We start from the raw sequence: 17,650 nt of genomic DNA on the forward strand, positions 1-17,650 counted from the left end.
GAGTTCAGGCTGATTTATTACTCAAAGACTCAACACTTAGGGCTGGGAAGGTGGCTCAGTGGTAGAGCGCTTGCCTTGCACGCATGAGGCCCTGGGTTCAATTCCTCAGCACCACATAAGCAAAAAGAAAAAAGCCTAAAGTGGTGCTGTGGCTCAAGCTGTAGAGCGCTAGCCTTGAGCTGAAGAGCTGAGGGACAGTGCCCAGGCCCAGAGTTCAGGCCCCACGACCGGACCTTCCCCCCCCCCAAAAAAAAGACTCAACACTCAGTTTAAGCACAGGGCCTGGAGCCTGAATGATAACTGCTAAGACTTCTTCTTCCACTCACTTCTGTCCTTCCAGGCCAGAAGACACAGAATTGTCTCCCCAGTAGTCTGTCAAGTGCAGGGGTCCAATGTAATGTGCTCTCAGGGGGAGAGGGTCTTCTTGAGAAGTGAGTGTGGTACCTTGGTTTGAAGAAAGCAGAAGTGAAGTCAAAGTTTAAAAACCTGCATGCTTCAATCACGTCTCCCCACTTTATTCCTCTTCCCTAGAGTTTGCTTGATATTTTTATGGAGATGGAGAAAAGGGTCCTTCTAGGGGACAGAAACTTAGACGTCCTGAAGAAAATCTGTGAGCAAATCAACAAGAGCCTACTGATCAAGATAAATGATTACGAATCAAATAGAAATGACAGGACAGGTAAGAATCAGTCAAATATATTCCCTTCCCCCTTCCCTCCCATCTTTCCCTCCTTCCTTCCATTTTTGGCCATACTTCATACTTGCCAGGCAAACACATTACTGCTTGAGCCCAGCAAAATATATTCTTAAACTGACAAATCCTTCAGTAGCACAACTGCTTCTAATCACTTACATATTTTTTTATTCAGAGAGAAGCATGAGCCTTGAAAGAAGTCCAGATTCATTTTTGGATGGTAATGCTTGGAGATACATCTTCAAGATCTACTGAGTCAATTTCCTCGCTCACATCCTCCTACCTCCTTCCCACCACCTTCTACCACATGCTACAATGGTGACTTGTAATCACCCTCTCTCTACACTGAAAGATGTAAAGACTTTTCCAAAGCATACTCTACAGCCCCCAGGCTAGCATGTTTGAAATCAGTGCAGTTAGTCACGAATAAGGTCTTCACTTTTTTCTGTTTTCTTTTATCTGCTTTTGTCTTACTGTGTGTCTACTGGGTCGCTAGATTCAAATTATTTTCCAGAACTTTCTTGATTAAGGCTCTTCTTCTTTCAACAAGAACAAGTTTACTCTTCTCTCAAGGCCAGAGGCTTCTTGAGCAAATGTGAGTTACTCCCTCTACCCCTTTCCAAGTCTGTGCCCTACTTGAACTCCCCATTGCCTGCCTCCCCATTGTTATCCTAGAGAGAAGTCCTAGAGAGAAGTCCCCACTTGGGGAAGCTAGGCTGAAGAAGCAAAAGGAACTCTCGGGGATTCTGTTCAATGTTATAATCCCATAAATATCAATATGGTGATTGTTCTGTTATATTTTTACCCAAGCTCTATGTGTATGCGTGCTCTCATGCACACATACATTCGTGTATGTATGTGTGCTTGTGTGTGTGTAGATACTGTTTTCTTTAAAAAATAGTTATTATTTTAAACTTACCTTTGAGTAGTTTACAAAAGGGTTTCAACTAAACATGTCAATTTATGAATACCATGCATCTCAATCAATGTCACCCAGAAACCTACTGTGTGTGTGTGTGTGTGTGTGTGTGTGTGCGCGCTGGGGCTTGAACTTGAGGCCTGGGTGCTATTCCTGAGCTTTTTCACTCAAAGCTGGCACTCTACTCCTTGAACTACAGCCCCACTTCTGGCTTTTTGGTGGTTAATTTGAGATCAGCGTTTCATAGACTTTCCTGCCTAAGTTGGTTTTTAATCGAAATCCTCAGATCTCAGCCTCCTCAGTAGTTACAATTACAGGTGTACGCTACCAGCACCCAGCAATCCTTGGTTTTGAACCCACACCTTTCTAGGCGATCCACTGCTGACCCATATCTCCAGCCATAGGTAGGACTTTTGAATCAACGATATCTCCCATGAGTAGTTTTATTAATGCTTTACAGATGTCATGACACTCAGCCTGCCAATATGGAGGAAATCATGACACCTTTTGCTATGATATTCCCTTGAGTAATAAGGCTGTTTCCAGAAGCACATTAATAGATCTGCCTGCAGGGTCTCTGACCTGAAAGGAAATTCTGTCCCAGGCAGTTCCAATTTTTATCTTCAAAAGGATCTTCTGCTGCTACACATTTACTGCTGTGTCTTATTCTTTATGTGTTTCTTCATCGCTTGTAGGGAATATGCCCACTAACTTGCCGCAAACACCAGGCTTTCCAGGAGAAGACAACCAGTCAGAGGTACAGAGATGTGTTCGGATCACCTTTCCCTTTGCATCACAATTCTAGTTCTCATATTTGTTAGCTCCCTTTTGTTATTGTTATTTGGTTTGTTTTTGGTAGGGGTTCAAACTGGGGCTTGAACTCGGGGCCTTGAGTTTGCTCAGGAAAAATGTAGATTCTGTAGTTTCTTGTGTGTTAAAACTTGAAAGACAAAAAAAGTACGGTACTGGTTGGAGGGTAGAGACAGTGAGTGGGTGTGCCAGCCTGAAGGGGGAAGGCTTTGGCGGATAGTCTAGCAGACTTGGTACACGTAAAGCCTTTTATTCCAGCTTGGTATTTTAAAAATACTTCTCCTTCGTGATTAGCCACAAGGCAACAAATATGATGTAGTCATCTCTTTATTCTTATATCAGGGAGCCAGAGAAAAAGAAAATCTACTTTCTAGACAGTACTTCTGTGTAACTTTTCATTAATTCACCAAGTACATGTTGATTCATTAGCCCATTCATTGCTTTTTAAAATAATTTTCTTGAGATTAAGTGATTACATAAATTTCACAGTACTTAAAGTCACAAACACATTTTAACCTTCACAAGGTAAATTGTCATTATCATTGTCTATAATGTTTGTGAATTCTAAGAGCTTTGACAATACAATTATTTTCTTTCCTTTTGCTTAGTGTCAGCTGTTTCCTCTTTCCTTCCCTCCCTTGATGCCCTTGAGTTGCTTAGTTCATTTTCATCAATGTCCAGGGCAGCTGATACAGGCCATCCATTTCTTCCTGTGACAGGAAGCAGGAAGCACAGGAGACCCTGGGGACCTGAATTAGGCTTGAGATTGTGTGCTAGTGTGGGCTCCTGAGAAAATTCACAGACCCCTCTCCATCTGAAAATCAAGGCAATGTGGTACTTTAAGAGAGGATTGCCCTTGATAGACATTGTCCATACCAGACAGCTAAATATGCAACCTTAATACTTAGGAAATCTTCTCATTAAAGTGTCTTAATAAATGTACTCTGTATACTTATTAAATACTTAGCATACTTAAAAGAAAACAATAGGAAGTATATGTCACTAAGTACTTAATAAAAACATTGTATATTATAGTCAACATACAAAGATCATAAGAGATTAGGTAACTTGCCCAAAGTCTTAAGATAATGACATAGAGATTTGACTTCTTAACCCAGAGTCCTTTTCTGTAGCACAGGGACTGCACAGTCTTCCAACTAAATTCTGAGGACACCTCTGCGAGGTCTGGACTCTGTAAATTACATTATCAACAGCCCATCTCTTTCTACCAACCATGGGGCTCTGAGCTCTGAATTAAAACATTATCTTTCACTATCCTGGGACCATAATACATCATTACTGAAGGGTAGATTCTCAACCAAGTTAGCCAAGAAGCAAGAATCACTTGGTAATCATGAGATTCACAGGTCATTGGGCAGCTCAAAGACATTCAGCCATTGCTCTGGTTTGTTAATTTTTGTATTGGCTTATGGTGTTTAGATGGGGAGGGATTTCATTGTTACATCTCTATACACATTAAACTTGTATTCCAATCAATCACCCCTTCCTTCACACTCCCTGAACTTTCCCCTGTGTTCCCAACAGGCTTCCTTGTTCTTCTTTAATAGTGGCAAATAGTCTATTCTTTTTTATTCTTCTTTAAGCTCCTTCCACCACTAGCTACTCTTGATTGTGCTCTCACAAATTAATTAAATTCCAGCCCTGTCATAGCTGTAACCTCATTGATTATGCTTCTGTATAGCAAAGGAAGCAGAAATGAAAACAAATAGTGATGATGAAATACTATTGCAATACTGACATAGATGCAGTGTGCTCAGAAGACCCAGGGACACTGACTACACAGCTGACTCTGGAGCAGGCATCTGGGGGTGAGGGGGGAGGGACTGTGTGAGGGCAGGGGTGGAAATTAGTTCTTCAAGGAAATGGGCCCTGGAAGAGCATCAGAAAGCACACCTGTTTCCCACTTGGGCTAGCTTAACCTATTCTCTAGTGTTTGATCCCCAGGGTAAGCCCTTGGGTTGGGTGTTTGTTTTCCAGACATTGGACAAGGTTTACCAAATGAAGAACAAACCTCGAGGATATTGTTTGATCTTCAACAATTACGATTTTAGCGAGGCACGGAAGTTACCTTCACTTCAGAAAATGAAGGATAGGAATGGAACAAAATTGGATGAAGGTACAGTAGAACACAAAAGAAAGACATGAAATATTTCTTACACCTGTGTTTTTAAGTAAAAAAAATGGATAGCAAAAGCTATACTAAGAAAACAGATTTAAACAAATTTCCTTGTAGAGGTGGTGAACATTCCTTATATATTCTTTTTACATGAATGCTCTTATTTCGAATTGATTTTAAAATCAAAGTAATATATGCATAATGATAAATATCAACTTTTACTAAAAGACATATGAGAAGAAGCAGTGAGCTCTATTTTTTTTTTTGGGTCCTTTCGTGGGGACTGAACTCTGGGCTTGGGTTCTGTCCCTCAGCTCTTCAGCTCAAGCCTAGCGCTCTACCACTTGAGCCACAGAGCCACTTCCGGCTTTTTTCTTTTTGCTTATGTGGTGCTGAGGAATTGAACCCAGGGCGTCAGGCATGCAAGGCAAGCACTCTACCACTGAGCCACCCTCCCAGCCCCTGAACTCTAATGAATAATGTTTCAGTAAAAAAAAAAAAATTAGGTGAAAAAAATGCCATGGTTATAAGATTTGCATACAGATTGTGTTTATAAAAGTTGTGTTAGTCTGGGAATGTGGCCTATTGGTAGAATGCTTGCCTAGCATGCATGAAGACCTGGGTGATATTCCTCTGTACCACATAAACAGAAAAAGCTGGAAGTGGCACTGTGGCTGTCTGGTAGAGTGCTAGCCTTGAACAAAAGAAGCTCCAGGATGGTGCCCAGGCCCTCAGTTTAAGCTCTAGGACTAGCAAAAAAAAAAAGTTGTGTTATTGGAGCCGGGCGCCAGTGGCTCATGCCTGTAATCCTAGCTACTCTGGAGGCTGAGATCTGAGGATCGAGGTTCAAAGCAAGCCCGGGCAGGTAAGTCTGTGAGACTCTTATCTCCAATAAACCACTAGAAAACCGGAAGTAGTGCTGTGGCTCAAGCAGTAGAGCGCTCACCTTGAGCTGAAGAGTTCAGGGACAGCGCCCAAACCCAGAGTTCAAGCCCTACGACCGACCAAAAAAAAAAAAAAGTTGTGTTATTGGTACAGCTAACTTTGTGAATTTTTAACCGATATAGCATTTGCAACTAGTTAGAAGTTCCTCTGTTCAGGTTAACATTGAGAACTCACAAGTAAAACGATATAATCACTTATGGTATAGGAATATAAAAATCACCCAACTCAGCCATTGAGATGTTAACAGCTTTTATATCACCAAAGAATTTTTTTAAAAAATATGATTTGTTTATTAAGGTGTTGTACAGAGGGATACCATTTCATAAGTCAGGTAAAAAGTACATTTCTTTCTTTGTTTCTTTTTTGTCAGTCATGGGGCTTGAACTCTGGGCCTGGGTGTTATCCCTCAGCTCTTCAGCTCAAGGCTAGCACTCTACCCCTTGAGCCACAGCACCACTTCTGGTTTTCTGGTGGTTTATTCGATGTGAGAGTCTTATAGACTTTCTTGCCCAGGCTGGCTTGGAACTGCAATCCGCAGATCTCAACCTCCTGAGTAGCTAGGACTACAGGCGTGAGCTACTGGCATGTGGCAGAGAGTATATTTCTGCGTGAGCTACTGGCATCTGGCTAAGAGTACATTTCTTTTTAAACAGTGTCACCCCTTCCCTAGCTTTCTCCCAGATTTTCCCTTCCCACCCTCTCCCCACATAAGTTGACTAGTTCATTTTTAACATAGTATCTGTCTAGTAAGTATAACTGCTGCACTGTTCACCCCATGTCCTACCCTTTCTGTGCCCCCTTACCTTCTCAAAGACAGATAAACAAGACAAAAGGCAAATAAAACAGAAACAGCAACAAAGAAAAGAAAGTCATGTTTCTGTTTCCTGGAGGTTTTTTTTTTTTTTTGTCAATCCTAGGGCTTGAACTCAGGGCCTGGACACTATCCCTGAGTTTCTTTTGCTCAAGGCTAGCACTCTACCACTTGAGCCACAGCACCACTTCTGGCCTTTTCTGTTTATGTAGTACTGAGGAATGTCACCCGGGGCTTTCGTGCATGCTAGGCAAGCACTTTACCACTAATTACTTCCCAGCCCTTAGAGTTCATTTTGATAAATGTTTTATGTGATCATATGCATATTGAGCCTTGTGATTCTCTCCTAAGAATAACATCCTTTTCTTAGTGTGTGAATGTCGAGACCTGTATAATTTATGTCCAAGTGTATTTTTTTTTTACCATCCAGTGTGTTTACTTGATTAATAGGTACATTCTAGTTACCACAAATGAGGGAAACTATGCAACCTATGTTTCTTTGGTTCTGGCTTACTTATAATTTTTTCCAAGTCTTTCCATTTTCTTATGAATAGTACAATATCATTCTTTCTGATGGAAGAGTAGAATTCCATTGTGCATACATACCAAATTTTCTTGATCCATTCATCCACTGACGAGCATTTGGGTTGATTCTATATCTTGGCTGTGGTAAACAATGCTGCAGTGAACATGGTTATGCTGGTAGCTTTAGTGTGGCCTGGTTTATGGTCTTTTGGATAAATGCCTAAAAGTAGAATTTCTGGGTCATAGGGGAGCTCTATGTGGAGTCTTTAGGGGAACCTCCATACTGCTTTCCAGAGTGGTTGAACAACTTTACATTTCCACAGTGTAGTAGTATTCCTTTTTGGCTACATCCCTGCCAGCATCTGTTACTGTTAGTTTTCTAGATAATGGCCATTCTAACTTGAGTAAGGTGAATCTCAATATTGTTTTGATTTTTGTTTTTTTTTATGGCCAGAGATGTTTGAACATTTATTTTTATATATTTTTATTGTAAAAATACTGTACAGAAGGGTTACAGTTACATGAGTAAAGTAATGAGTATATTTCCTATCAAGCATTGTTACCTCCTCCTTTGTTTTCCCCCTACCATCCCTTCCCTCCCCAGCTCCGCAACTCCTCCCCTCCCTAAGTTGTAGAGTTTGTTTTCAACATAGTGTCTTGTACATCTCATTATTACAATGGGTCAACCTGTATTTTTTTTTGGGGGGTCCGGTTGTGGAGCCTGAACTCTGGGCCTGGGCACTGTCCCTCAGCTCTTCAGCTCAAGGCTAGCACTCTACCACTTGAGCCACAGCGCCACTTCCAGCTTTTTTCTTTTTGCTTATGTGGTGCTAGGAATCGAACCTAGGGCCTCATACATTCAAGGCAAGTGCTCTACCACTGAGCCACCTTCCCAGCCCTCAACCTGTATTCTTATTTCAGCATTTTGTTATTTCCTTTCCCCTCCTCAAATTAGAAAAGTAGATGAATAGATCAAGAAAATGTGGTATGTATGTACAATGGAATTCTATGCCTCCATCAGAGAGAATGACACCACCCCATTTGTTAGAAAATGGAAAGACTTGGAAAAAATTATATTAATTAAAGTAAGCCAGGCCCAAAGAAATGTAGGCCCCATGGTTTCCCTTATTTGCAATAACTAGTATACGTCTAGGATACTCTTACCAGACAACCAGAAAAGGTCAAAAGCTATATACATATGACCATGTAAGATGATGCTAAGCGAAATGAACCCAAAGTTAGGGACACAAGTGGTTTTACCTTTCTTGCTGTTATTTTTAATATTTTATAATGTATTGTGATTTTTTGTTTCTTTAGTATGTTCTTCCTCCATGGTATAACCCCTGTTTTGACTGTATTTGGTTCCAGTGCCCTGCATCTTGTATATATACACATTTTGAACATGTCTTTATGTGTACATTGGCCATTTTTTTCTTCTGAGAAGTCTTTAAGTCTTTAGCCTACTTATCAGTGAGGCGGTTGTTTCTTTGAGGATTTTTTTTGGGGGGGGTTAATTTTTTGAGCTCTAAAATACAAGGTCCTTGTCTGACACATAGCTAGTAAAAAATCTTCTCCCATTCTGTAGGGTTTCTATTTATCTTGTTAGTTATATACTCTGCCATACAGAAACTCTTCAGTTTAACGCAATCTCATTTATCCAGTCTTTCTTTGATTTGTTGTGATTCTGCATCTTTACTTAGGAAGTTTCAACCTGTGCCTAGGAGCTCTAGTGTTTCCTCTATCCCTCCTGTAATATTTTTATGGTATCTGGCCTCATATTGAGGTTTCTGATCCATTTAGAATTGATTATGGTGCAGGGTGATAAGCTCTAGCTTCAGTTTTCTGCATGTGTATGGTCAATTTTGCTAGCACTATTTCTTGAAGATGCTGTCTTCCAACCTGTGTTTTTTGCTCCCTTTTCAAATTTTAGGTGACTATAGGTCAGTGGGTTCATTCTGGGTCTTCTATTCTGTTCTATTGGTTGTCAGGACTATTCTTGTGCTAGTATCAAGCCTTTTTTTTTTTTATTACTATGGCTTTGTAATAGAGTTTGAATTTTGCTATTGATATTCCTCCAATACTGTTCTTTCTGCTAAGGATTGTTTTTGCTATTCAGGGTCTTTTATTATTCCATATGAATTTTTGGCTTTCTTTATATCAGTAAAGAATGTTGTTGGGATTTTGGTGGGTATTGCATTGAATTTATAAACAGTTTTGGGCAATATTGCCATTTTCACAATGAATCCTTCCAATACAGGAGTATGGAATGTTTTCCACTTCCTTCTTTCTTTTTTCAGATTTTTTAAAGTTTTCATAAAGGAGGTCTTTCACATCTTTAATTCCTAGGTATTTTATTATTTTTGAGGCTATTACAAATGGAGTTGCTTGTATGATTCCAGTCTAATTTTCTCATTGTTGGCACATAAAAAAGCTATTGATTTTTGTGGGTTGATTTGATTTTATACCCTGCTACCTTGCCAAAGTTTAGGATCCGTAATTTGAGGGAAGAATTTAAAGGGTTCTTTAAATACAGGATCATGTCATCTGCAAAGAGGGAGAGTTTTACTTCTTCTTTCCCTATTTGGATCCCCTTTATGATTTTCTCTTGCCTTATTGCTCTTGCTAGGAATTCCAGTACTATATTGAAGAGAAGCGGAGAGAGTAGACATCCTTGTCTCATTTCTGATTTTAGAAGAAATAGTTTTAGATTAATTATAAGACCAGCTGTAGGTTTGTCATATACAGCCTTTATTATATTGAGAAATGTTCCATAGATTCCTAGCTTCTCCAGAGCTTTTATCATAACGGGGTGTTGAATCTTGTCAAATGCTCTTTCTGCATCTATTGAGATGATTATGTGATTCTTGTTCTTGCTTCAATTGGTACATTGACGTGTGTGTGTGTGTGTGTGTGTGTGTGTGTGTGTGTGTGTGTGTATAAAAAACAGATTTGCATCTCTGGAATGAATCCTATTTGATTATAGTGTATGTTTTTTTGGTTAGTTGCTAAATTCAGCTGGCCAGAATTTTATTGAGAAGTTTTGCATCGAAGTGCATCAAACAAATGAAGTTATCTTTGATGGGTCGCTGTCTGGTTTTGTGATGAATATTATGCTGGTTTTATAGAATGGGTTTGGCAGTGATCTTTCCCTTTCAAATTTCATTGAAGGGTATGAGGAATATTGGAGTGAGTTCTCCTTTAAGACCTTATAGAACTTGTCTGTAAATCCATTGTGTCCTCAGCTTTTCTTGGATGGGAGGTCTTTTATTGCCATCTAAATGTCAGTGCTTGTTAGGGGTCTATTTCATTGGTTTAAATCTTGGTTCAGTTTGGGTATACCAATATTCTCTAAGAATGCTTCCATTTCTCCCAGATTGTCCAATTTGTTGGCATAAAAGTTTGCACCATGTTCCCTTATAATATTCTGAATCTGGCTTGTTCCTGTCATGATGTTCCCATTTTCATCTCTGTATTTATTTGGGTGTGTTTTCTTTTTTTAATCAGATTTGCTATGGATTGGTCGATTTTGTTAATGTTTTCAAAGAACCAACTCTTTGTTTTGTTGATGCTATTTTTTAAAGTCTCTTATTTCTGATTTAATTTTATTATTTGCTCTGTCTACTTGTTTGTGGTGTTCCTACTTCTTCGGGAACTTGAGGTGCATCATTAGTGTTGACTTGCTATTTCTACAATGTTTTGATATAGGCACTCAAAGATATAAATTTTCCTCTGAGTATTGCCTTTGCTGTGTTCCAGAGGAGCTGGTATTTTGTGTGTTTTTAGTTGAATTCCATAAATGTTTGAATTTTTCTTCTAATCTCTTCAATGACCCAGTGATCATTCAGCAATGTGTTGTTCGGTCTCCATCAGTTAGAGAGAATTTTCTGTGTCCAGCTCTAATTTTATTCCATTGTGGTCTGACAGGATGCAGGGAATAATTTCAGTTTTTTTGAATTTGCAGAGATTTGCTTTGTGACCTGACATATGATCTATTTTGGAAAATGTTCCATGGGCTGTTGGGAAGAAAATATATTCTGCTGGGTGAAATGTTCTATAGATGTCCTTAAGCTTAGTTGGTCAAGGTGATTATTTAGGTCTGAGGTTTCTTTGCTGAGATTTTTGTCTGTATGATCTATTTTTTTGGGGGGGTCCAGTTGTGGGGCCTGAACTCTGGGCCTGGGCACTGTCCCTCAGCTCTTCAGCTCAAGGCTAGCGCTACCACTTGAGCCACAGCACCACTTCCGGCTTTTTTTTGCTTATGTGATGCTGGGGAATCGAACCCAGGGCCTCATGCATGCAAGGCAAGCGCACTACCACTGAGCCACCTTCCCAGCCCCTGTCCGTATGATCTATTGAGAGCTGACAATGATGTGTTGGAATCACCAACAATCAGTGTGTTTGGATCTATGTGTATTTTTAGGTCAATTAGTATTTGATGAAGCTGGGCACTCCAACATTTGGTGCATAGGTATTTAGAATTGTTACATCATCCTGTAGGAGAGTTCCCTCTATTAGTATGTAATTTCCTTCTCCTCTTACTAATTTTAATTTCAAGTCTATTTTATCTGATATTAGTATTACTATTCTGGCCTACTTATGGGGGCCATTTGCTTGGTGAATGTGTTTTTGCAAGTTTGTGTCTTTTGTAGACAGCAGATGAATGGGTCTTGCTTTTTGATCCAACAAGTCTTTTATTGGAGAGTTGTTTGTTGATATTTTTGAGAGTTAGGACTGAGAAGTGTTTGGTAACTCCTGCCATTTATCCACCTTTTTAGAGGCTATGCCTTGTCTATTTTTTTGTTTTTTTGTTTTTGGGTCCGGTCATGGGGCCTGAACGCTGGGCCTGGGCGCTGTCCCTCAGCTCTTCAGCTCAAGGCTAGCGCTCTACCACTTGAGCCACAGCCCCACTTCCAGCTTTTTTTTCTTTTTGGCTTATGTGGTGCTAGGAATCGAACCCAGGGCCTCATGCATGCAAGGCAAGCGCTCTACCACTGAGCCACCTTCCCAGCCCTGCCTTGTCTATTCTTACTATGTTCGTCTGGCTCTCTGCTAAAGAGCATTTTTCTCTGCCAATATGATGTTCTTGTTGATTTTCTATATGTAGGATGCCTTTAAGTATTTTCTGTAGTGTTGGTTTTATAAAGAGTATTTCAATTTTTTGTTGCTATGGAATGTTTTTGTCCCTTGGTTATGAAGGAGAGCTTTGCTGGATATAGTATTCTCAGTTAGTAGTTGTAGGTTTTCGCCATACATCATTCCAGGCTTTTCTTGCATTCATGGTCTCAGTCGAGAAATCTGTAGTTATTATGACTGGTTTTCCTTTATAAGATCAATATTTTCTCTCTGACAATTTTAAGGATCCTTTCCTTGGTCTGTATTGATCCTGTGTGAATTACAATCTGATCTGTTCGGTGTTCTAAAGGTTTCTTATATCTGAATGGACCTATCTTTTTATATCTTCAGGAAGTTCTCTGCTAGAATTTTGTTAAACATATGTCCTATCCTTTCAGTTGCCTTCTCTAATCCTCCCTTAATATGTGTCTGTCAGATTAGGTCTTCTGAGGTCTAAAGTTCTTGCAAGCTCATTTCTGGTTTCTTGGAATTGTTCTGGATAATTATCTCCTCTTTCTCTATTATATCTATGCTATCTTTGATCCCTGAGATTGTCTTCTACACCATCTATTCTGCTGTCAAGATTTTCCATTTTTTTATTTCTATGGCTTCTATCTAATTGATCATTTTTAATGGCTTCTCTTCATTGAAATTTCCTTTTAGGTCTTATATGGACTTCTTTACATCCTTGATTTATTTATCTGTGTCTTCTCACAGATCTTTATCTGGATGACTATTTTTCATTGGACTCCCTTGCCTTCTCTTCTGTTTGTAGACTCCATAAATTCCTCTATTCTTTGGTTAGTCTCATCATGATCATGAATCACCTTGTAGAGGCTATCCATCTTCTCATTAATCACATGGCTATCAGCAGTGTTTTATTTATTTATTTGTTGTTGGTCATGGGCCTTGAACTCTCAGCCTGGCCCCTGTCATGGAGCTCTTCAGCTCAAGGTGAACTCTCTACCACTTGAGCCATAGCACCACTTCTAGTTTTCTGGTAGTTTATTGGAGATAAGAGTCTCACGAATATCTTGTCTAGGCTGACTTTGAACTATGATCCTCAGATCTTAGCTTCCTGAGTAGCTAGGATTACAGGCATGAGCCACCAGTGCCTGGCTATCAGCAGTGTTTTTTAAAGCATTTTGTGAACTGTCTACTATCAAAGAACTTTTGAAAATGGTATTTGTGATTTTTTTGACTGAGTAAAGTTCAAGAAGTTAATATAAACTGATCATAGTCATTAGGATATTGTAATCATCCCTGGTACTATTGATTTGTTTATTCAAGCATAATATATTGTAGGGATTTTAAAAGTAGCAGAACTTAAGGACATACAATATATGTCAGTTGTCATCATGTACTTGATATTGAAAATATATAAAATAGAGATGTAATACAACCCCCCTCCAGAGTATGAATAAAATGTTGAGAAAAAGAAACCTTTAAAAAGTTATATCGAACATTCTTAGAGCAATTAATAAAAGGTGTTTAAAAGAACAGATGATACAAAGAAGAGTGAGGAAGAATCACTGCAAAGCAAAAATTATGAGTATAAAAATAGTGTGATCAGGCTGGGCACTGGTGGCTCACACTTGTAATCCTAGCTACTCAGGAGGCTGAGATCTGAGGATCCTGGTTCAAAACCAGCCCAGGCACAAAAGTCTGTGAGACTCTTATCTCAAATAAACCACTAGAAAACTGGAAGTGGCACTGTGGCTCAAGCAGTAGAGTATCACCTTGAGCTGAAGAGCTAAGGGACAGTGCCCAGGCTGAGAGTTCAAGCCCCACAACTAACATCAACAACAAAAAAGTGTGATAATATGGGTGCCAGTGGCTCACATTTGCAATTCTAACTACTGAGGAAACTTAGATCTAAGGATTATGGTTCAAAGCCAGCCCAGGCAGGAAAGTCAGTGGGACCTATCTTCAATAAATCACCAGAAAATTAGAAGTGGCGCTGTGGCTTAAGTGGGAGAGCACTGTCCTGAGCTGAAGAGCTGAGGGACAACACTCAGGCCCAGAGTTCAGTCCCCATGACCACCAACAAAAAAATAGTGTGATCAAGAAAACACTAGAAAGGACCAAAAGTAAAATGGAAAGTGAGAAAAAAAGGTAGGAAAATTGAAGATCAGTAAAGGATGTTTAACCTCTAACAGTGAATTCCAGAAAAGAGGACAGAAGAAATGGGGAAATAGAACTTTCTAAGATTCAATGAACAGTCTCTAGATTGAAAGGATCTAGTTAATTGAGAAACATATATACCAAAACATCTTAGAAACTTCTAGTGAGAGAAAAAAAAGAAGTCAAATATGTAGTTTCAGGAATCAAAATAATATTGGAATTCTCAGTGGCAATACTGGAAGCTGAAAGAATACCTTAAACATTCTAAGGATATAGCTTTATGTAATATTGCTAACCTGTCTAAAAGTAGAAATAATGACATACAAGAGTGTAAGACAATTCACTGCTCATGCATGAGTGAATATAGTTCATAAAACAAGCTAGTCAACCAAGAAAGAAGTCATAGGTTAAAACAATAGAGTCTATTATGGAATAGACCAAGAAATGTCCCAGAAGAGAAATCAGATACATTGAGCATGCAGTTGAAGTTGGTGCAGAAGGATGCGGTGTTCAAGATGAGAAGTCTCACAGAAAAAATTAAGATGAGTCGGACAAGCAGCCTGAAACTGCTGGAAGACTTTAGACCTATTAGTATGTATTTGAAGAGAAAACAATCTTAGGCATATGTGAAACAAAGGAAACATTTTTGCAAGAGAAATACAATCATTAATTCCAGAAAAAACCAAAAGCTTAATAAGGAATAGAATTAACATTAGTTTACATAGTTTTAGTAATGTATTATGGATTTAACCCCAAATTGTAAATGATTGTATAAGAACACTATATATTCATCCGCCATAATAACTTACCTCAAAAATGTAAATTTTATAAATGAATAGATATCACTGTACCCACACCTATTACAAAATGAGCGCTAATATTAGAAAGCGATTGCCTTGGGAATAATTGTGTAACAGAGAAGAACAGAAAGAAGATAACTATGTGATAAGACTCTGAGCCTTATTTTTGTTCCTCTATTTATTTTGATGAATACAAACATTTTGGAAGGTCTCTGCAGATGATGTTTTATTCCAACTTTATTTTTTCTGATTTCGTATGAAATGTAGTCATCTTTCAAAATGGTTTAGTAGTAAGCCTAAATGACAGCTTAGCTATTTGCGAACTAGTTTAAGGGAATAACTCTCTGCCCCCATTTGCCTCAGGGTTGAGAATGTCTTCAGCTAGCAGCAATAAATATTAGAACCCACAGAACCACTACTAATAGAGGAGGTTTTGTTCTTAAAATCCTAGTTCAGATTCTTACCTGGCCCCATTTTTCTGCAACTCTGAACTGTGTTCTAGTAATTATTGTAATATAATTTTTCTTATTTCATTTTTCAGACACCTTGTGCCAGACCTTTAAGGAGCTTCATTTTGAGACTGTACTTTTCCAAAATTACACAGCAGGGGACATCAGTGAGGTTCTGCAATCCTACCAAAATACAGACCACAGTGAGAAGGACTGCTTCATCTGCTGTATCCTGTCCCATGGAGACAGGGGCATTATCTATGGCACTGATGGAAAGAAGGCCTCCATCTATGATCTGACCTCTTATTTCACTGGTTCCAATTGCCCTTCACTGGTTGGAAAACCAAAAATCTTTTTTATTCAAGCTTGCCAAGGGCAGAGCTATCACAAAGCTGTACCTGTTGAGACTGACTCAGAGACAGACTCAGAATCTCAAAAGAAATATATCCCTGATGAGGCTGACTTTCTGCTGGGGATGGCTACTGTAAAAAACTGTGTATCCTACCGAGATCCTGTGAAGGGGACGTGGTATATCCAATCTCTTTGCCAGAACCTGAGGGAAAGATGTCCTCAGTAAGTTTTTCTACCCAACCCACCTCAACATTGCACTGTTTCCCTTTCTCATTTCCAGCACTACATTTTCATATTCAGAACTCATTAGAAAGTACTTATCTGTCAGAGTAATATTATCCCATCAAGAAGTACCCCAGGGAAGTCATTTCCACTCATCTAGCTGTGGATGAAGTAGCTATACTACTCAGGTCAGTAGCAAAGTACAAAAGATGACTGTTAATCTTTTGAGTTTGCATATGGAAAAATGGATGATTTAGGGGTTTCCAATATAATCTCAATAGACTACTACAGTGTCAGAGCTGAAAAGGATACTGATATACATAGATTAGCTTTCTGTATTTAGGCAGAAACATGACTGAACCATCTTAACTAGTTTTCTATTTTTTTCCAAGAAAGCAGCAACTCACTTCAATATTTAACACTCCCAAACGCTGTCAGAAAACCTTTATCTAGTCTCTAGTCAACCTCAAATCCTCTTGGTGCATTGTGGGAAGTGATAGCAAAGATCAGCAACTCCCTATGTCCACTAATTTGGCCCTCTTGGATGCCACAACGTTTTGGAAAACAGCCTTTTTATTTATGATGTGCTTCTTTTAATTAAATTAGGGTTGTATAAGTCACAGTTGCTCTGTAGGCTCACACAGCTGACAGATGAACAATAGGACTTGCCTAGCAGCCCCATGTATTCCTGTTTGTCATTATATTGAAGAGAGTTTTCCATGGCATATGAAGCTCAGCTATCACATCAAAGTGTAATGTCTCCTCTGTAACTCAGACCAGGAATTGTGCAGGTTCTAGAGTCACTACACAGGCAGATGAGGAGGTTGCCCAACACAATTGCTAAGCTAGCAGAGTGATGGGTAGAAATGACTGCACAGGATAGTTCTCTTCTGTTTGCTTTAAGTTTGATTGTAGATGAATTCAAGAAGCAAGGCTGGTCTTTAGAGGGAGGATATTGGGGTAGCATGTAGGTATTTGTGTGTGTTGGGGGGCAATTGACCTAATATGTAGAGCAGAGTAAGCTACACACAGGTTAGGAGGGAAGGAAATAAAATCTGATAGTGATACTAAAGTTTCTGGTAAGCACTGAAAGCTGAAAAGCTGGAGTAGATCTTGGTTTAGCAACTTATGGGTTCAGATTCTGATGTTTTGGAGAAAGAATAGTAGAACTCCTGCTGGGCACTGCAGATGACTGGGTCAATCCAGGGACAATCATGATTTTCCTCTATGTTTTTCAGAGGTGATGATATCCTTACTATCCTGACCAAAGTGAATTATGAAGTAAGCGAGAAAATTGATTGGAAGAACATGGGGAAACAGATGCCTCAGCCTATTTTCACACTAAGGAAAAAACTCTTTTTCCCTCCTAATTAATGTCACCTCAACACTTTATTTATTAATTAATAACTGTTACTGTACTGTTTTGTACTTTTTGGGGGGATTATGGGAAGGGAAATTAGAAAAGAACCCTTTATTTTATTGAACTGAATGTAAAATCTTTGATTTGATTTTGCAACACCAGCATTATTAAACATATACATATGATATTATTTTGTTTGTACTTTTTGTTGTTGTTGTTGTTCATGGGGCTTGAACTCTGGGCCTGGGCTCTGTCTCTCAGCTCTTCAGCTCAGGGTAAGCGCTCTACCACTTGTGCCACAACACTTGAGCCACTTCTGGTTTTTCTGGTGGTTAATTGGAGATAAGAATCTCACAGACTTTCCTTCCCTGGTTGGCTTTGAACCAATCCT

The 17,650-nt window shown here is 39.1% G+C and overlaps 1 protein-coding gene across 3 annotated transcripts in view; it reads left to right on the forward strand.

The window, feature by feature from the left end:
• Positions 1–17,449, forward strand: part of Casp8 (caspase 8, apoptosis-related cysteine peptidase) — a 30,544-nt gene extending 13,095 nt beyond the window's left edge. For 2 of the 3 annotated variants that reach the window (XM_013010683.1, XM_013010675.1), the window contains exons 4-9: positions 532–679; positions 870–914; positions 2,309–2,370; positions 4,422–4,560; positions 15,419–15,899; positions 17,138–17,449. In XM_013010683.1, the coding sequence (XP_012866137.1) occupies positions 532–679; positions 870–914; positions 2,309–2,370; positions 4,422–4,560; positions 15,419–15,899; positions 17,138–17,273 (1,011 nt within the window). In that variant the 3' untranslated portion in view covers positions 17,274–17,449. The remainder of the gene's footprint in view (positions 1–531; positions 680–869; positions 915–2,308; positions 2,371–4,421; positions 4,561–15,418; positions 15,900–17,137) is intronic. The other variant, XM_013010690.1, reaches the window with a different exon arrangement.
• Positions 17,450–17,650: the final 201 nt, after the last annotated feature.

This window comes from Dipodomys ordii, unplaced genomic scaffold (genome assembly GCF_000151885.1).
Source record: "Dipodomys ordii isolate 6190 unplaced genomic scaffold, Dord_2.0 Scaffold1, whole genome shotgun sequence".
Classification (NCBI taxonomy): domain Eukaryota; kingdom Metazoa; phylum Chordata; class Mammalia; order Rodentia; family Heteromyidae; genus Dipodomys; species Dipodomys ordii.